We start from the raw sequence: 21,455 nt of genomic DNA, 5'->3' as shown, positions 1-21,455 counted from the left end.
GTAACTGAAAATATGGAAATAGGAAATGGTTAATAATAACAATTACAACGATTAAAATAATTTAAAGTTCAAAGGCTTAAGTAAAACAATGTCATTAATAATAAATATTTGACTATATTTTAGAGCTGTAGCTTTGTTCTAATACTATTTTGTAGTCCGCTTAAATTAAGGGATTATTTAATTGCGTTTAGTTTAACAAACCTTTTTATTCAGTGGGAATTTTTTTTGAGATTTCAGTTGTAGATGTAATGTAATAAAATAGAGGAAAAATATTAATGTAACCTAGTTACACTTTTCCTACCCAGTGCACCCCTTCCACTTCTTATCACCACCAATTATGGAAAATGACTGGTGAGCACGAGCACATCCCCAATGAAGTGGAGTGTCCTGGCTTCCTCTTCCTTCGTCCCTATCTCTCCGCCAGCCGGAGAGGAGGTTAATATGGGCAACTGATTTATGTATGGCAACAGCAGAAACAGAAACAGAATTGGGAGTAGGAGCAGGAGCAGCAGCAGGAGCAGTTGCTACACGCCACGGACGTGGCCATCTTCAGTGCTGCGGCGCCAGACGCACGCGGCACATCCTTCATCCTTCGTCCTTCTTCCTTTGCCGCCGAGTCCGCCGGATTGCGTGGCTCATCGTCATCGTTCGCATTATAAATGATTTTAATAATTTGAAACGATTTGTTTAGTTCTGCATCAAGTCGGATAAACGTCGATGATTAATTAGCCGTGGAGGCGGCGAACTTGGAGCAACTATCTCCGGACGTCTGGAGGACGGGATAGGGATTACATAAGCGTTCGCTACCACTTTTATCGCTTCCGCATTTGAATGCTGCCTCCCCTTCTACTGTGTCCTTAATCAACTTTTTGGTTTTTTTTTTCTCTTGCCACTGTGTTTGTTGATTCCCAAAAGCGAAAATTAATTGGCGCCCCGATGCAGACGATTCCCGCTCTCGGTTAATTGATAAATGGTTGTTTTCCAAGAGGAAAGGAAAGCAGGGGACTGCCTGTTCCCGACATATGCAAATTTCTCTAAGGTTTTTCCAAATACTCCGTTGTTTATGCGGATAGCCAGGATAAGGAATCATAAATAGACTTCCTTAAGCTTCCCCACTTCCTTTTCATTCCCTACCCGATATCGATTGGAGTAATTACATTTTCAAAAATTAATTATTCACACAATATGGCATTTTGTGTCTGCGATTTGTGCAAAACCAATTTACGCTCATGCATACGTAAATATTTGCATTGAAATGCGAACACAACCGAATTGCAATTATTGTTATAGGCAGGCGACTTGCAAACGGCACTTGGAGCTCAACCGCACGGCATGCACACATGCATTCGCATCCGTCGGATGCCGAATCCTGAAACCGAATCCCATGCCAAACACAAGTCAGTGGCTTCGGTGCGGTCTCCTCGACCGCTGACCTCTGGGCGACCATTTATCTCGGATGCCACGCTGACAAGTGGGCATTAATTCTAAAAATGTTTGGGCATTAATTAAGGGTCGTTCAGTTGGCTGCAGGTGGAGGTCCAGTGTCCTGTGTCCTGAGTCCTTAGTCCCGGCTCCAGTTACCAGCTTCCAACTTCCGTAGCCAAATCCCTGGGAGATGGCTGTGCAATGGACACTCCTGGGCCAAAAGCAATTTGTTAACACTTGCATTATTGACACATTTAATCCATAATTGTCAGCATTATTTGCCTGGATTAATTTAAAGCCATAAATTGAAATATAAAGGGTTGCGAAACCACCTCCCTCTGCTTCTGTCTCTGGCCATAATAAATATAATAAATATTTTTAAATGTAATTTCACTCTCTCTTTCGCAAAAAATGGTAATAATAATAATTGCTGCCACAATTTGCCTTTCTGCGCTTTTTTTTTAGTTTTGTATTTAATCATGGCGGCAAAGTCAAATACTTAATGTTTAATAATCCATAATTTGCATATTTATCTGATGGATGGTCAATGTAAAAACCACCAGCCAAGAGTTAATTTGGTATTTATTTCCTTTCAATAAATTCTACGCTCGCACCTATTACCGGGAAAATCAATTAATTCAAGTTATGCCCTAAATCTGATGCATGGTAGGCAGCTAATAAATTTGATATCTCATTTGTTGGTGATATGCAGCCAATTAAAATGTGATATTTGTGAGCCTCATTAAATGACAGTTGCTGCTTGCTGCAGCTCAAAACGATGTAATTAATTGAAAATTTCGAGGGCTTTAATTAGGTGCCGTGAGTTAGAAAAACCCACTAATTGAAATCCACTTGACAAGCCATTGATTTTGTGTATTCTCTTTGCCAGATAGTTGTGGCCAAAAAACGTTTAATTAATCAATTTACCGAGTCCCTTGGACTTGCCTGGTTTTTCTCCATTTTGTATCCCCTTTCATTGGCAATTGCAGTGTGTAATCTACTGAAGTGTGATCCCCTTATCACTTTTCTTGCCCCACTTTGCACTGTCAACTGGGCTACGCATTGCGATTACTTAGGAAAATTAAAAACCCTACAATTTACCCCATTTACTGCATTTAACAAATAACGAATGTACACGTGAGTGGGCGGGAAATTAATTATGGCAAAACTGCACCCATTGGATGACAGATGACAGATGATTGTCTTCCCGGGGACAATAAACATCCACTCGCATTGTGTCCACTTTGTGTCAGCGCATGCATACACGTAAGGATACAAGGATATATATGTTTATGCGACAGGTGGAAAACAGGTGCTGATTAAATGGCTGCCACGGGGATTAATAAGAAAGGGCTGGCGATATCGTTCGCTAAACTGAAATTGAAGAGAAATTTTTCAAATAAATCTTGTTTACTCCAAGAAAATATTCTCAAGCAATTTTTTCATTACCAACTCCTGCTTATTTTTTCCGCATACTTTTAGGTGGGGGCTCGCCGGCGGATTTCCATATAAAAACAAACGCCCTCGGCGAAGCTATAAATTTATTGCTCAACTTTAAAATACCAAGCCGCAGCCACTTGCCCCTTAACTCTTCTCCGCCGGCGAGAAAGCGAAAAGTTGACTGGGAGCCTGTATTTTTCGCAATTATCCTTGAAAACGCAGCAGCATCGAGACGAGGCGAGTCAAGCTGAGGGACTGCAGCCGAAAGTTGCAGGAGAGCGGGCCGGCGGAAATGTGTTTTTGCTGGGTGTTGAGTGACTGCGAATAATTTATTAGCTGCGTGAAAAATAATTTATGTTGAGTTTTCCCCTCTGCTTTATACATATTTTCCTTTTTTCTCGCTGCACACAGCATGCAGTCGGTGGGCGTGACCATTGGGCGGTGGCTGGGGTTTAGTTTTGGATGGGCAATCGGTCAACAGATGCAGTTCTTCTATAATTGGCCATCGAATTAATCCGAGTACCTACTAGAGAAATTTGTATAATAATTAAGATAGAATAATAATTCTCAATGTGTTATATACTACATGCACATCAATTAGTCTTTATGATTTTAAATTGGCTCTAAAAAATAAGGATAAACAATTTACAAAATTTTTTTTCGATATTTTTAAAATTTTCCTTTCCTTAAAAATAAAAATTTTAATTATTTTTTCCCTTTCGATTTACCTACACAAATTGTAATATTTTTTTAAAATTTTGAATTAAGGCGCCATCCGTTCTTCCTCTTCCATGAAGAGTGCTTAAAGTTTTAAAGTCACTGGTACAGGGTGGCTAACTCGACTAAATGCAGTTTGGTCTGGCATCACCATCATTTTTGGCGCAAAAATATAACTAATTTGAATGCTGAATCTTTCATGAACGAAATCGAGCGCTTTTGAAACCCATGAAAGTACATTTCACTAAAAAATAGTGAATTTGCTTTTGTGCTTTAATAAACGAAACCAATTTTATCTAAGTTAAAGTCTGATATTTTATTAATTTATAATTATTACTGGAGTACGAATACATTTCACATTTAAAATATGACGAGAATTGCAACAAAGGTTAAAGAATCCTACGCAACTAAGCGAGGACATCGCATCCTCCTCCTTCATTCCATCGTTTGAATTGATTAGAATTACGTTTCGAGTTCGCATTAATGATTACAACTAGCAACTAGGTGTGGTTGGATTCGGGACCTCCACATTGGAGCACCGGGTGGAGGCTTCTCGTGGGTCGTCTTCGTCACTTCGTCCGGGTGCTGCGTAAATTCGATGCCGAGAGCACCGACCGCGGTGGTGGCGGGCGTTCCAGATTGTCCATGTGGTAGCGTCGCGTCGACGTGGAAGTCTCGTTCTTGCGGCCCAGACGGCTCAAGGTGCTGGCACTGGTGGCTCCATTATGTGGTGGTGGCTTCCGCGGCAGTGTGGACATCTGTGGGGCATTGAAAATCTTTATAAGTAAATTCGTAAAAAATTAAAAGCATTTACGAATACGAAAATCCCTCTGTTGTTTTACATTCTAATTAAAATTCGTTATTTATATGTGGGAAATAATGCAAAAACACACTGATTTAATTGAAAGCTCTATATATATATTCAATGCCGTGCCGAAAATCCATTAAGCATTTCAACAAATTTGTTCAGACTTAATTTTCTTGATCACCTTTGCTCACCGATTCTCTACCAAAAACCAGTTTCAAATCATAGGGTCTTATCGGGCAGAAGACCAAAATTATAATTTAATGAATAAACAAACTTGATTTTCGCTTTCAGAGATCTTCTTTAATTTTGAATCTTAATTCCCTAAATAGTTCTGGACGTGAATAAAAATCCCATATATAGCAGCCATAAAAAAATGAATTACCATTGAAGAAATATCAATGTTTAAGTAAGTCAAGTACTAGAAAATAAAGGATTTTCCCAGCTCACCCGCTTGTTCTGCTCCTGCGAGTAGTTGATCTCGTAGCCCTCGCTGATGTGCTTGGGCTTCCAGGGGGCCAGCATGGAGACGGACCTGGAGACGGTGCGGGTCATGGGCTGGAGGGGCGGCGGCTGCTGGGGGGCCTGCTGCTTGCCCTTGCGAAGGTCATCGCGTGACATTGACCGCCTGCGCAGATTGTATGGCTGTGGGATGTCACCCACCGTGGTGGCGTGCAGATAGACCACGCTGCGCTGGCTGTGCAGACTGGACTCGCCCTCGGTGCCGGAACTCTCGGCCGGATAGCGATCCCTAGTCAGGATTAAAAAAAATATTAAATAATATTGCGTAATATTATATTAAAATATTAGTAATTAATGTGATTTTTTTAGATTTTTATGTCAATCCGTTCTGGGTGAAATTTGCTATTATTATTAGTTTTGATTACCCACCTGCCGTAGCCCACATTCTCCTGGCCCAAACTGTTGAGCAGTCCACGGCGTTCGGCACTTCTGGCCGGCTTTGGTGGTCCCATCAGCGGACGATCCTCCATCCGCTGGCCACGCGGCCCGTCCACCGTCCTCTCCAGCGACATGGCTCGCTGACCCGCCGTGCTGCTCCGCTTGTGCCGCTCCGCCGGCTCCGGCTCCGAGCCGCTCTCCGAGATGTCGTGGAGTTCGCGGGAGCGCGAGTAGTGGCGCCTCTTGCGGAAGTCCACCTCGTCGCTGCCATTGTCCAGATGCTGCATGGAGCTGGCCCTTTGGCGACTGCCGGCGCTCTGATTTAGTTTGGGATTCTGATTCTGGACCTGAGCCTGGCCAGCCAGCGTGTGGCGGTAGTCGCGTGCCGGAGGCGGAGGACTGCGGTCCAGGTGGTAGGCACTCTGCGAGTGCTTCGACTGACCCAGCGATGGACGACTCCTGCAAAACAAAAATAAATAAAATCAGTTAAAAATCTCCTAAAAATTAATTCAATTAAATACCGCCTTACCTTGGCAGACTGGTGGCCTTGGAAATGGTCGGCGGATTCGAGTCCAGATCGGTGTCGCCGAAGAAGCGCAGATTCTTGGCCGGAGCAGCTGTCGGGTTGCGTTTGGTCCGCTTCAGGCTCGAAGTGGTCTCACTGTGTCCATTCACGGACACATTGAGCTGAAAGTTAATGTATGTAAATCAAGACGAATTTACTGGGATAGTGTCTACTGTGAGATCCTTACCTCCTTGGGACTGCTCTTGACCCGCCGGTCCAGCGATCTGAACCAGCTCGTCTTCTCGACCTTAGCGGGCGGCGACTCCTTCGCCTTTGGCTGCTTTTTGGGCGGCTTGTCCGCCGGACTGCGCTTCAACAGCAGGGGACTAGCTTTGGGCGTGGACAGACGGCGTCGCATCGAGATATCGATAGTCTAGATGGGTAGAAAAGAAAGATAATAAAATTAGCTCCAATTCACACACCATCAAAGTTAATTTAATTAGGCAATTTTATCTGAAATTGTAATTGCCATTTCAAAAACGCTGTCATCAAAAAATATAATATTCTTATTGTACTCGTAGAGTAACAGGGTGAAATGCCCGCTAGGTGGAGCCAGTAGCTGCATATCTCCCTCGAGCTCCCATTAGCTGAGTAACGAGTATCTGATAGTATCCTTTGTTTTTCATTTAATAACACTGTGCAGCATTTTTAGTCCTTTTTAAATTTACCTCGATGGATGCCATATTTTTGGATTCGTCATGAATTCCCAAGTTAAACTGCGTTTTCCAAAAAGTTCCCCAACGCAAGGATTCTTAGCAAAAGGACCTCAAAGTTCGAAAAATGCTGAAATTGGCCAACTTTGCGGAGCTCTCAGAGGCAAATGGATGCATTGTTTGATTCGATGTTAAAGTTTTTTAAAAGATACACCCTTTATCTTTTAAACCCCTTACTTAAAAAATTTTTAAGATTTTTTTTAAGGCAGAAACAAATTCTAGAAAACATAGTCAAAAAACATAAAAGTATACAGCTGCGGTCAAAATGGTAGTAGTGTTGCCGCCCTGTGTATTTAAAAGTTTGTTGTTGTAATTGATCTTTTCCTGGTAATATTGTATTGATTATAATTGTACTATTAGACTAATTGGATAAGAAAAAATTACAACATGAAACTTTTAAAAACACAAGGCGGCAACACTGCTACTATTTTGACCGCAGCTGTATGTTTTTTAGTTTTTTGACTATGTTTTTTGGAATTTATTTCTGCCTTAAAAAAAATCCTAAAATTATTTTATGTATGGGGTTTGAAAGATAAAGGGTGTATCTTTTAAAAAACTTTAACTTCGAACCAAGCCATGCATCCATTTGCCTCTGAGAGCTCCGCAAAGTTGGTCAATTTCAGCATTTTTTGAACTTTGAGGTCCTTTTGCTAAGAATCCTTGCGTCGGGGAACTCTTTGGAAAACGCAGTTTAACTTGGGAATTCGTAACGAATCCAAAAATATAGCATTCATCGAGGTTAATTTTTGATGCTGCATAGTGTAATTATTATAATTATAATTTCTTTCTATAATAAAGTCCCAGAAAAATGCCTTTAAATTAGAAAAGAAAAATATAATGGAGTAATTTACTAACATTTAACATATGAGTCAGCTGAGTAACAAGTATCTGATAGTATCTCTTGTTTTTCTTTTTATAATTTCTTACTATAATAAAATTCCTGAAAAATGCCTTAAAAGTAGAAAAGAAAAATTGAATGAAATAATTTACTAACATTTAACATATTCCCATAAAAATACTCCTCATGTTAGTTCTAGTTTTGTAAACTTTACCATAATCTTTATAAATAAATGTGACTACTTAAATATTTCGTTACAGCTTAACAAGCAAAAACCAGAAACTCCCACTACGAAGTAGAATTCCCACAGATACTGCAATTAGATGAGCAATTTGATTGATATTGCTCCCTTTGCGAGCCAGGTTCGATTTAGTGGGCGGTTTGCTTTCGCTTTCGGGTCAAAGGTCGGCTTCACCCACTGCCTCGCAACAGGTTGCGAATGTGGGGCAGGTGGCCTTTATGCGCGTAGCCAAGTGGGGGAGTGGAGGAAGGGGGGCCGGCCAATAAACTTGTTTCTTCCATTTGTGAATGCGACTGTGAGTCGTCGGCTCGTTTTGGCCGGCCCAATGCAACTTTGGCCCACTTGCGGTTGAAACTGTAATAGGTATTGGGTTTTGGGCATTGGGTTAAGGCAGGGGGTGGGTGGTGGGTATTGGTTAAGGCCGCCCTCCTCCCAGGCTGAGTATTGCATTTCAAATTGAATCGAGAGGCAGCAGGTGCCCAACCCCCGAACTAGTTCTAGTTTATTGTGGCACCTAACAATAAGCCAGGGATTACGCACCCACTAAAAAATTACGTATTCAAATATGTGTGCCCAGAACCCGCAACTGCGTCCCAATATCCCAATATAGTTTATGACCAAGTTGGGGACCCATAAATAAGCTAACAGAATTATTGACACAAATCTCAGCGGTTTCTCTTTCGCGTGTGTGTGTTTTTTTTCGGGCATGTAGAATCTGTGGAATGAATGGCCAGCACTTAAAGATTTCTGCGGAACACTTCGGGCGGCATGTTTTTATTGGATGCTGCTCCATGCCCCCATGAATAATGGCAGCACATTGTCCCAGGGAAGAGGAGGCTCAGTTATAAATACCTCTATCACGCAAGCATAATTTTTGACAACGGTCCGAGGCGGCGGCCACACCTTGGCCCGAAACTCCTGCAGGATGGGCCTGCATCCTCCTCTTTTCCCCTCGAATTGTTCCCTTAAGCCCACTGGCTGATTATAAGCGTTTTTGGCCGCCCACTTGGAACATCCGGCAGAACGAAAAGTGGCAACATCCTCTAGCCCTCTTAGACTTGGCCAAGAAATCCGCTGAAGCATTGCAAATTGGCTTGCGGCACGCAGCAGCAACTGTTGCAGTTGCAAGTTGCGCAATGTGGACAGCAACACCTCGGCAACAACAGTAGCTGCCAACCGTTTTGCATTGGAATCTGGGCACAGAAAAGGCCCAATCCGAATCCGCATCCAAATCTAAGCCCAGTTTATTCAATTTCCCCCGCCCCGATGTTTGTCGTTTCGCTGTCAGCTTTCTTAATTTGCGAGCGCACTGACAAACGGACTGACAGAGTGACAAACTGACTGGCTGCCTGAATGACACAATGACAGCAGCTGCGTGGGTCTTCCACTTCTATATCTTATACGTATATATATATATATAACCATACTTCTCCCGATGCGCGACCCTCAACGCTTTTGTTCTTGCTCGAAATTTATACGACGCCTCGTCGCTGAATTGTTTAGCTCTTTTCGTTTTAGCGCTTTTCGTTCCGTTTGCAACTCTATTTGGCCAGTTGTCGTTTATTACTTGCGAGTATTTCTTTATGGTCTTGGCATCTTGATCCCCCCAAGAATCCCCCCAGAATCCCCCCGGAATCCCCCGAAGAAGATATGTGCCCCAAAGTGGACGTGACGTCTTGTCTTCTTGGCTTGGCACCATTTTCGGCCGGCCTCCGACGCCCACCTGGGTTTGCCCAGAGATTTCTGACCGGAGCAGGAAGTGGTTCGGTTTTGGGGCAGATCAGAACAATTGACCAAACATCGGTTGGTACTCGGACTACCTAGCCTACTCCTACTGCTACTCCCCCAAAAATGTAAGACCCATCGACACAAGTCTTGATTAATTCGAAATTAATAATAGCCGACCATGACCAAATGAGTCGGCGAGGGTCTGGATTCCCAAAAAAAGAAAAACTCGATGATCTTGGCCAGCCACCCGGGTTAATGACCGCCGGCTGGCGCCATCAATTGGGCATTAGGCCAAAGGGGCTAGCAGCAGTTGCACAACAAGAACTCTTACATGCCTTGAGTTTCACCCTTCATTCTATAGCCAAATATTTGTAATTTATTAAATCGAAAAAAATATAAGGTAACAAAAAGAGTAAAAACTAATTCCAGTCTTGCAGCCTTTTTTTCGTCCGCATGTTAAATTTAAAGGAGGCTTAAAATTGGGTTTAAAAAAAACTTTAAAAAGGCTACGGAATGAATGGAAGATAAGTATATTTTTTAAACAAAAGGTTTTGGTATTTCATCTTGATTAAAAATCTCAAGATCCTAAAAGTTTTTAAAATAAATAATATTACTTCAAGTGGATAATCTAATCAAACGATCTAATCATCCACTACCTCTTTTCAGTTATTAAAAAATTAATCAGATTGTAATAGAATAATAATATTTCCAGTTATTGAAAAATTAATCACAAAGTAATATATGCTGTTAAAATATATATATTATTTAATATATATATTTTTTGGGAACATGCACTTACCTTTGGTTCGCGTGAGGTCTCCTGGGCTGAGGTGTGATGCTCGCGATACCGCGACCGCATTTCCTCTTCTCTGACCATGTAGCGCTCCCTCTCTCGTTCCTTCTCCCTCTCCTTCTCGCGCTCCTTATCCTTGTCGCGGCGACTGAGGGTGCTACTGTTGCCGTTGCTCATTCGATCCTTCTTGCCACTGGACACATTGCTGCCGCTGCTGCGACCACTGCCGCCATTACTGGCGCTTCCGCCGGCGCCTGTGAACAGCTGTTTCACCTTCTCGAAGCCACCCAGCTTCTTGTTTCGCTTCAAAGTGCTGGAATCTTCGCTCTTTTGGCCCTGCGATTGGGATTGGCTCTGTGACTGAGAGTGCTGCTCCCGACGACGCAAAGTGCTGGTGGCCACCGGGTATTTGTCCAGATGCGGATCGAAGTGCGAGCCATCATCGATCGATCGTTCCCTGTAAACGTAGCTGTTCTCGCGGCGCAACCGAGAGGGTACCGACTGTCTTTGCAACTGGCGCTGCTGGGCGCTATCCCGTCGCTCCTTGCGCAGGAAGGACTCGCAGGCCCTTATGTCATCCAGAACTGTGCGTTTGCGCCACCTGAAAGGGCATTTAAATGGAGTGTTTTACCAAAGAAATATTTTAAAGTATTAAAGTTTAACTTAGCTCTAGTTTCACTTATACAATTTTTATTTAAAAATAACTATTTTGATTTTTGTTATTTAATGACAGAAATATTAATCTTTTTCCTCTTGTTTACAATGAATTATCGAGTTTGGAAAACAAATAACACTTTATTTTCTTTTGTAGTCAAAAGATAAAAATCAATCAAATAAAAATACCATTAAGTTTTTAAAAAATGTTGAATTAGTAAAATAAAATAAAAAAAAATAATAATAAAATAAACTAACAAAATCTAGCATTATTGTTTGATTAAATGTCTTTCGATTTATAACAGTTCTAATCAAATATTTTGAAAGCTGGTTAATCAATCCATTTAAATACGTACATGATACCTCAAAAAAAGGTTTAAAAGCATTGATAACAATCCTCTCCCTTACCTTGTGGTCAAGTCTCCGTTGAAGGACTCCTTGCGGAAATCGTTCTCGATCCCGGAGTCGCCCTTGTCGAAGCTGCGCTGCTGCAGCTTGTCTCGCTTGAGGCTGCTCTGCCAGTGGTCCTCCCGCTGCTCCCGATGCTCCCGCTGCTGCGTCTGCTGGGCTCGCAGTTCTGGCGAGGATCGGTACTGATCCGTCAGCTGCGAGTCCAGGCTCTTGGGCTCCTGCTCCAGCCGATCCGCCGAGTTGTAGTCCCGCTCGCGTTCCCCGATGCGTTCGCGATGTCGCGACTCCCGCACCTGTCCATCTCGCTGTGTTTCCCTTACATAGGTCTCCTTCACCCCTCCATGTCCGTCATCGTAGTACTTGGTGTGCCGATAACGCGAGGTCTTCTCCATCCTGGGCAGCGTGGAGCCACTCGGGTGGTCCACCTGGTTCCTCGGCTCTGGTGGATACTCGTTGGACAGCTCCTGGCGCACTGGACGATGGAAGCGAGGTTCTGGCTCCCTTTCGGGAGTGGGTCTGCCTGGCAACTGACGTTCCAAGGTGGCTCCCTCACCAAATCGCCGCGTCAGGATGCGCGTCTCCAGCTGAGCCCTCCGGTAACCCAACTCATCCAGGTAGGGCGATGGACTCACGCTTCTGATGTTCGGCACAATGGGAGCTTCTGCCCGGCGGGAGGGAAACTCCTCCTCGTAGTAGACCTTCCGGGGTTCATACCCCAAACCCTCATCCTCGTCGCTCAGATTGCGAGGACTCAGCTGCTGCCAGGGCGAGGGTGAATGTGAATGGGAGTGGGAATTCGAGTGACTGGGCCGGCTGTTGGCCAGAGGAGCCAAAGGAACTCCTTGGGAGTTCGGAGGCGAGTAGCTTTGCCTCACATCGCTGGCTCTTGGCGGTCTAGCCGGAGTAAACTCCCTCTGGGGAGTGCGAACATCCCGATCCAAGGGCGAAGAACGACGTACCTGATCCTCGCTCAGATCCAGCTGGGCATAGGTGATGCCCTCGTTGGGCCTGATGTACGAGAAGGCCGGCTGACTGATCGCCGGCTGAGGGGAGAAGCGCTCCATGGACAGCCGCTTAACTAAACCGTCCACGGTGCGTCCCTTGGTCAGCGGCAGACGCTCCGCCGGCTGCTGGGAGCTGTGCATATTCTCGCCGGACTTGGCCTGCAGTGTCTCGATGCGGTCACGAATGCCCGCTGATATGGAAGATGGTCCCTGAAGCAGTGGACCGTCTAGCTCCGCCTGTGAGCGTCTGCGGGCCAGCAGTTCGCTCAGACCGCGACCACCTTCATCCTTTTCGCGCGGCGTGACGGCGTCTGATTTGCGGCGCTCCCGCTCCCGGAAGTAGTCCTTCTCAAAGAAATCCTCCCGCTGCGCCTGCTCAATAATCGGACTCAGCTGCTGCTTGGACTGGCTGCTGATCTTATCCTGTTCCGCTCTCCTGGCTAGCTTGCTGCTGCCCACATCACTCTTGCTGCGCACTAAACGCCTGGCGCCGCCGTCCTCGAATCGCGGATCCCTGTCCAACTGGCTGACATTCGAGTCGCTCTTGCGACTGAAGAGCCCAAAGATCGAGGGCCTTTTGCTCTTGGCGGTGCTCTTGGTGGAGGCGTCACTGGCGCTTCGGGCTACCGGTTTGCCCTTCTTGCGTCGCGTGGGCAGCGAGTTGAAGTCTGAGGGCTGACTTTGGCGCCTCTGCTTGGCCCGGAAATTGGCTATATGATCGCCGTTCTCGGCCTTGCTGTGATGCCTGCCCGCCTGGGCGATCACCAGGGCGGCCTCCTTGCGAATGTCCTCGGGATCGATGTCCTTGGGCAACTGGTGGTAACTCGGCTGGCTGTCCGACTCGTACTCACTGGGATGCTTGCCTGTTGGATAGAGAAGAAGAATAAGCCCGGGATTAACATACAATTGCAGAGGCTGTTCCGCGAACTAGTTGGCATTCATGTAAAGACAAATTAGCACATTAGCCGGCCCGATGATGTAATATCTGGCAGCCAGCTGTGGCCAATTCACACTTGCCAGCTGCTAAATAAGGCAGCCCGTCCGGTCCAGACCAATTCGGTTCAAGAGTTGCGAGACTGGCCGTCTGACAATGGATCTGGCCCACGTCTGTCTCTCTACCCGAGATGCCTTAGCTGGACTTCGATACCCCCGAATACCTCCCGATACCCATGCGATACCTGCTCTGTAATCGGACGCTGTAAGCGCTAATGGCCAACTGCGGTCCCAGTTGATCTATCTCTCATAAAGATTCCTCCACTTCCTCACTTTTTTCATAATCATTATTATTTAATACGCCGAAAACAACAGCAAAGGGGCCACGAGAACAAAACAGAAACGCCAAGAAAAACGTGCCGAAACGAGCATCATCATCGTGGCCAGAACGAGATGTGCTAGCCGAGATCGAGATGCGTGATCTCTCCACTCGGCCAGTCAGCCCCCTTTCCGGCCAACTCTATTCGAGTTACACAGGAAGAAATGTGATTAAAATTAAGAGTAAATCATCTTCTAGATTTTTTACTTTCATTTTCTCACATATTATTAAATTAAAATTTATTACAAGACGTATGGTAATTCATTTAGTCATTACTAAAATTCCCAACAGGTTCTAGCCTAGGTTCTAAATTAATTATCTTAAGATCAAATTTCATGAGTGGTGGTAAACACTTAAACCTTTTCTTTATTAATTTTAAAACCTGATATAATAAGACATATTTTTCCCCGTGTAGCTCACACATCTCAGAACTTGACGCTCAGTGTCGAGATCTCAGATCATCGGAGGCATCTCTGTTCTGCGCTGACCTTGCCCCGAGATCAACTGGACTTCTGTTGCCCCACCTGGCCCCTTTCCCCATCCCCTTCACCTGCCCCTTTCCCGCCCCTAGGCCCTCCCTCCTCACAGCTTTGTCCATTCACCTGCACAACCTGTCACATTCGCGGAGCAACGGAGCAATGGAGCAAGAACCGCTCCCACATTCGTTTGATTCGTACTGCAAAATGGCAAAGTGACACCGATGTCTAATCGAAATTCAAACAACAATGAATAATGACAGAGCTGGGCGTGTCGTGTGCCAAATTGGTTTAGCGGAATGGGATTGGAAATGGGATTGAAAATTGGACTGGGGATAAAGGGAGCATTCTTCGGGTCTCAGCGAGACTGTATGTTTCACTGACTGGTGGACGGGGGGGATCCACATCCACATTCACATCCACATCTCCGACTGCAATCTGCTGTCATGCGATATGTGTCAAGGTGAAAAGTTGGATCGCTGCACCATCATGATGGCTCACTAGTCTTGGCCAACTTACAAGGTTTCATTTGCCAGCCAGCGGCGTTTTGTTTCTTTCTCGTTGCTGCTTTTTTTTTTTGTACTTTTTTGGAGGCAACAGGAAAACATAAATTCGCACTAAGCGACAGCATCAATGTCGGGCTAACCGTAAACAGTACCAAGTTCCCAAGACCCTAAGACAATGATCTCGGGGCGAGTGCAGCATTTGATTGATTACCAGGCGCTGAGAGCCATTCATTAATCTAATCATTGATCCACTTAACGTGGCCACACCACCTCCAGCGGGCTCTGTGATTGCCCAGACCATCCTGGGCAGTTCCATGGAATGCCAGTTGCGATTGGCCATTTGCGATTTGCGGTCCGAGGCCAGAAGGAGCTGCGAGTTTTAATAACCTTTTTCGCTGCTTTCGGAAAGGTGGCGATAAAGCATCTGATCCACTTTTCCAACTGGTCTGCCTCTGGGCGCCTGCCAGGTTTTCGTTTCGGTTTCGGTTCCGGTTTTTTTTTCTTTTCCATTTTTTGGGGAGCTGCACATAATTTGACTGTCGTGATGGCTTGGCGACTTTGCCCCAAACACACTGACCAACTTGTGAGCCACGCACCACAGAAATAAGTCGAAATTCGGCTCATATAAATAATGAAATCTCCGATTTTTGTGGCAAGACTTTCACTTGCCGCAAAACGCTTCCAGGAGCGGGTCGATGGTTATTGCTTTACTTTAGTTTAATAATAGCCACGCAGTAATTGTCTGGCGAAGATGATGTTGCTGGAGTTGCGACCTCCAGTCCGCTTCATTAAGGCAACCACAACCACAAAGTCGAAGAGCCACCTCCTCCCCTCCCCCTTCCCCTTCCCCTTCCTTTCGTTGCCCGTCGATGGCAAATCGTTTTAGTTGGCAAAAATGCTTTATCCCCCGCTGGCCATGTCAGTGACAAGATAAGGTCGAGCCAAGTTGGCTAAATGGGAGCTCACCCGCATTCCTGCCTCCTCTCGCTACTGGTGTAGGCATGCACTCAGAGAAATTGAAGAATAAGAATTCTTAGAGAAATCATGAAATTATTCAGTTCTGAGATCTGTTTTATTTATATTAATATTATTTATATGAATATATTTTATTTAATTTAAAAATATTTGCGTTCTAAGAATAATATAGTATTTTGAAATGTTTTAAATTTATATTATTTAAACTAAATCGATTCTATTAAAAGTGGAAATGTTTTTCATCAGAAATTAGAAAGATTCGAATTTTTAAAATTATTTATGTAAATAGATTTAAGTATTCCTTAAAGATGGGGTATTTTTTCTCCAGTGTATGTCTAGGTCTGGCATGCTAAGGATCTGCGTAGGTTGCCATGGGGTATTTCAATTAACCGGGCGCACTTTCGATTTCATTTAAGGGCCTAGATCGCCAAGCTGACGTTCGGCTTTATCTGGGCTTTACCCGGGGACAGGTCGCATTTATTTTGCGTATGAAAATAATTTAATGCTCCTCGGCTAATCGGGATGTCTAGGGACTGGCGGGACCCAGGACCAAATCACTTCAAAAGCGGCGCCGCGTCCTTGGGGCAGCCCGTGGTATGCAAATCAGCGTGTTGCTCGAAACTCCGCCAATGCAACTGCGGCCGTGGCCAATTAAAATTGTTCGCTGGCCATTGCCGCATGGCTTTCAAAACAAATATACGAATGGGAACTTTCGCTAAAGAATGGAGGCGATTCAAAAGACTGAGGCGACAAACTTGTTTCTCCCCCTAAGCGGCTGTCAACAGCAACAGATACAGATATAGCTAAAGCTAAGCTATCGGGCGAGAGAGCGGGTAAACAAACAACAAATCACCGAAAATAAAATAAAGGTAAGCCCAGCCATTCGACGAAAAAGAGTTAAAGAGCTCTAAAAATAATCTGCGACTCATTTCAATACACATTTCGATAAACAAATGACGCAATCGTCTGCAATTCCAAGTGATTTTCTGTTTTCTGTTTGCGACAATTGAAGTTGGGCACACGAGGATTTGTAGGCGAAGGCAAGTGGATGATCGACAACTCCATTTAGCCGAATTTACCCAGGTTCTCGATATGCGAATGTAAATGCCCCGAGGCGTCCCGCTTGCCTATATATGTATGTATATCGTGTCACAGAGCACCGAACACTTCAGCTTTAGAACGATAATGACAGGCGGGCCAAGAACCTGACTGAGTCCAATATGAAAAGCGACTGAAAGCAATCTCCGGCGAACGGGCAGCCAGTCGACAACTGCGACTGCCTACGCCAATGTCACTTGGCAAAAATAGTAATAATAAAAAATACAACAGAAATATAACAGCGAGAAAATAGTGCGAAATTTGTGGGCAGGCAAGCCAAAAATGAGACTTATTAATTAAGTTTCTTTCGCAACGCAAAAAGGCAAATAAAATAAAAGTAAGACAAAACATATGCAAATGATGAATTAATAAAAAGCATAAATGGCATTTTAATAGCAGCCTTCCCAGCCCAGAAGACCCAAAGATGGCACGAGAGCAAACAGAAAAAAAACCAGTTGGTTTTAGCTCGCTTTGACAAAGTTCGCACTCTGAAAGCAAATCAAATGTGGAGCTCAGTTGCGAACACAAATTATTATGGAGAGTAGGAAACGTAGCAAATCTCATAATAATGACTGGCTCTTTGGCTAATTAAATTAATTAATTAAAGGTGTACGAGCTCATTAGAGAGCAGATATAATGGGGGAAATGTCTGGGCGAGTGGGGTGGCGAGAGGGCAGCATTACGCAATCGGGAAGGGGCCTACGCTTTCGCGTAGTCAAAGGTGGACTTGTTCTCGTAACGCCTTTTTAATCAGCCATCTGAAATTATGTCATCATACATGTACTTATATATAGAGGAAATCAGGCAGACAGACAGACAGACAACTAGAAGGACGTCGACTTGGCCCGATTTCGATTTCGTTTACGATTGCGAACAAAGGAGCCTCGTTTTGGCATTGTTCCCTTGCCTTTCGTCACCTGTCCGCCTTCGAAAAAGCTGGCTAAGTGCATCCACCAGGCCCAAGGCAGAACAGCTGCCAACCCGACTCGTCTTGGCCAAATTTGTCGCTCCGCAAGGTTGATCACAAGCGAGGCTCACCTGTAACAGCTCGCTGAAACTCAGCTCAGCTCTCAAATTGGCTGAAATTAGTCGTCTTTTAGTTGATTTTTTACAGTCAACAACTTTGACTTTTGACTGCACTGTAATTTAGCAGAAAATTCACATGTTAACTTGCGGATGAAAAATGAAAAATGTTGCCTTGTGCCCAGCGGGCGAATAATTTTCCGCAAGCAACCAGATTGCCGACGTCGTCTTCGCTTTATCTCGCCACTTTGTTGCGTCAAAATTAAATCATCATTAAATCTGTGTTTTACACATAATTGCTTTAATTTGCATGCAAAGATAGCGAGGAGAGAGAGACCGAAATTAATTTTCTACTCCGGGTTAAATTACTCTAAGCGCTTGTGACTGCAGAGATAATATGGCACTTGGGGGATTACTTGGCTAATTGCAGTCACAAAATCCTTTAATTTTGGTTTAAGAAAAAAATATAATACTCATTTTAATTTAAATAAGAAAATGTTGGCAATAACTCAACCTGCTAAGGGCCGTTTTCTCGTCCGCCGGTTAAATTTAAAAGATTTAGGGCCGTTTTCTTGTCCGCATGTTAAATTTGAATAAAGCTTTAGACCTTAAAAACGTACATTATATTTATCTTGCGGACTAGAAAAAGAATTTTAAACTTTAAACCCTACTTTAAGTTTAACTAACGGTCGAGAAAACGGCCCTAAGTCTGCTAAGAACTTGGCTTTAATTGACATGTGGTACAACTTTAATCAGGCCTCTATTACCTCTGCTTTAAATCACTCTTCAATCCTCTTGGCTCATGTTTTCGGTGGCCTCGTAACCATACAGAAATCACAAAGCTAATGAATCGTGCCTGGCCGGCAGATTACCTAATCACGTTACATTTCGGCGACCTCGACTTGTTGCATTTGCCTAAACCAATTCAGAAATTGCAATTAAGTTCGTTTACGTCCATTAAACGAGTTAACCGAAATGGCAGCCATTTGATGCAATTACGCGACTAGGAAATCTGGTTCATAACCATTTTAGAGATCTACGCACCGCGATGGCAATCGGCAGCTGGCCAAAAGGACTTGTGGTTAATTAGGCACCGATGGCCAATGGCCAATGGCCAATGACTTGACTAGCATAAGGAAATGCCAGTCGCTGGCAGTTCTAAATTGGGGGGACCGTCTAAAAAATGAACATTTGCGCCGGTTTAGTCATAATCAATTTTTAATTTCTTCATTCCCGACAGTGGCCATAAATTCAATCCGGCTATGAAATAAATCCCATGTCGTTGCTGTCGCGGCTGCCAGACATAATCATAACAATAATAATATAGTCGAAGCTGCGGAGACAAAGCGTCCAGATGCAGTGGGTCCGTCCACCTCCCTCCAAAAACCCCCCTCCTCCCCATAGAGATGATGTGCAAAATGATACCCGGGCGGCGAGAGCGAGCATCTCGGCGACTTGCGACTTGCAATGCCTTATAAAATATCAACTTATTTAAAATAGTTATATGGGAGCTCTCTAGTTTACGCCAAGTCAGGTCTGTGTGTGCGATTATTCTCAAGGTAAACTACATTTTATTGTTGGGGCGGCTTTGTTATTATTATTATTTTTATTGCTTTTGGCATTCGTTCTGGCTTTATTCGCCCACCAGCGCGAGGTTTCTCTTTGTTTTTCTTTCTTTTTCTTTTCCACACATATGTGTATATTGTATAGCTCACTTGTTTGTTTTTCATATTCTTGGCCAAATTTGAAAAGCTAGAAAATTGAAGAGCGTCTCCAGCACACACAGCAGTTATGCAATCGATGGTGGAAAGCCTTTGGCCAGAACTGGCTGGCCAAGTTAATGAGTTGCATTCGCATTCGCGTGGGCTGTTAGTGCTGTCCGTCATTGATTGACCAAAATTGGCCTACTCACACAAATATACGGGTAAGTTTTTCAGATGCCACTTGGTTAGTAATTTTTTGTTGTTAGCTGGTTATTGATGAGGTTTCTTATGGCTGGCTTTTTGCTTAGTTTGTCATTAGAGATCTTTGTGGGTTCGTGTTCGCCGCTCTCATTTGGCTAAAGCTGCGCGTGTTGGTTATTTGTTTTTAATTTCTGGTTTTGCTAGTGAATTGGGGTTACGATTGTCGGGGGAGGTGTTTCCTTAACAACGCACTGACCTATCCGCTTCACGTGCACATCCCGATTAAAGCTGACCCGTGGTCCTCCATTCGCCGCTCCAGTTTGCATCTTATCTTGGGGATTGAGATCGCTTAAATATCCTTGGGCTGGTCTCTGTGCTGCTTTCTCTGTGTCTCTGTCTTTGTTTTTCTCTCTCCTGTCGGGTCTTCTCTCGGAAGAATCGCAACCCTAAGTAAATTCTTTGTGTGACAGTCTCATCGAACTGTTTGAACTCTGCGCATTTCCCATTTAAGCTAGGCAGTTTAAATGGTTTTCAGCTGCAAGAAGAAATAATTCTCTGAGTTAACCTCATTTTCTTTGATTATTTGTGTTATTTGATTATTTTTCCTGCGATTAGCCAGCACTTGAGTTTAGTTTGCAGCTCGTCAGTTAGCCCAGTTTGTTTTTCTAGCTTAAGGGTTTTTTTAACTCGTTTTTAATCATTATGTACTGTACACATGCGAGTGTAGACTTGGTGAGAGAAAGTATTATTAAAAACAAATTAGTAAATCCAATTGTTAAGAGGCGTCAAGAAGGAAATATTAAAATATAAATAGATTAAAGACTTGAAAATGCAGAGTAAATATATTTCGTGTAAGCACTAAATACTTTTAGCTTTAAGTAACAATACTTGGAAAAATAAATGATTAAAATCTAAATGGAATATACCTCTCGGAAGAGTATAAACATGACAGCAGTCAAAAGAATAATTGCCAATTAATTCCTATTCTTATTCCGATTCTGATTTTGATTCCAACTCCGACTGATTCTGATTCTGACTGATTCCTCAGTTTCGGGAGTGGGCACGATCGAGTTGGGTTTTTATTTTTGTATTTTTCATTTTTTCTCTGACAATTACAAAAATAGACACACGACGAGGGTGCTTGGGCTGCATACGAGATTCAAATTCTGCGGGGGACGTGGCGGCGGAGGTGAGTGAAAAGTGCCTGGGAGGAGAAAACCGTAGAAATATTGATTGCGATTAAGCAAACGCGATAATATTCATATTTGAATACGAGAGTGCAAACTCTATTTAAACAATGCATTATGCCCGAGGACTCTCCAACTGCTCCGCTCCAGTCTGCTCCAAAGTCCGTTCCCCGTCCCCTAACGAGTCCCAGGTCCCCCAGAAGAACTTCCAGTTTAGACAACTGCTCCATGGACACGCACCCACCCAAGCGAGCACATGCAAAGACTGCGAAACGAGAGACTTTTAAGGAATCTTTGGACTTGGAAAATATTGGATACCCTCTTAAGATGGTAAGGATTTTTTTAAATCTTTTATTATTCTGGCTTACACATTTTTAAGACTTTTCTTGTAAAAGAAGTAAGAAGAAGAATGAGCAATTTTTTAACACTTATTCCTTGATTAACGAGTTGAAATAGCTATAAATGGTTGAGGAAGCTTAGACATCTGAAATATAAGTTTTTTGAAACTTTAACTTTTTTAAGATTTTGATTTCATTTACAGTTTTTAAGTATTTTTAAGTTTAGTTTTTAAGTTTTAAGTATTTAAGTTTTAAGTATTTTAAAACTTTGACTTTTTTAAGATTTTGATTTCATTCACAGTTTTTAAATTGAATAAGAAGCCTCTGATATTTTCTCATAGAGTAAGAGAAGCTCGGTAATGTGTGGAAAATGCCAGTCTATTATGGCACCTGGACAAGGAC

At 43.6% G+C, this 21,455-nt stretch overlaps 1 protein-coding gene across 1 annotated transcript; it reads right to left on the bottom strand.

The window, feature by feature from the left end:
• Positions 1 to 3,878: 3,878 nt before the first annotated feature.
• Positions 3,879 to 20,075, bottom strand: blo (bloated). The gene is made up of 8 exons (XM_044395796.2): positions 19,785 to 20,075; positions 11,228 to 13,097; positions 10,172 to 10,766; positions 6,040 to 6,225; positions 5,817 to 5,974; positions 5,279 to 5,746; positions 4,838 to 5,138; positions 3,879 to 4,340 (listed from the first exon to the last, which is right to left on the bottom strand). The coding sequence occupies exons 1-8, from the start codon at positions 19,852 to 19,854 to the stop codon at positions 4,152 to 4,154; spliced, it is 3,837 nt and encodes a 1,278-aa protein (XP_044251731.1). The 5' UTR covers positions 19,855 to 20,075; the 3' UTR covers positions 3,879 to 4,151.
• Positions 20,076 to 21,455: the final 1,380 nt, after the last annotated feature.

The sequence above is a fragment of the Drosophila takahashii genome, chromosome 2R (genome assembly GCF_030179915.1).
Source record: "Drosophila takahashii strain IR98-3 E-12201 chromosome 2R, DtakHiC1v2, whole genome shotgun sequence".
NCBI classification, from domain to species: Eukaryota; Metazoa; Arthropoda; class Insecta; order Diptera; family Drosophilidae; genus Drosophila; species Drosophila takahashii.
Note: the sequence above shows the minus strand (reverse complement) of the source record. Positions and strands in the feature narration are given on the sequence as shown.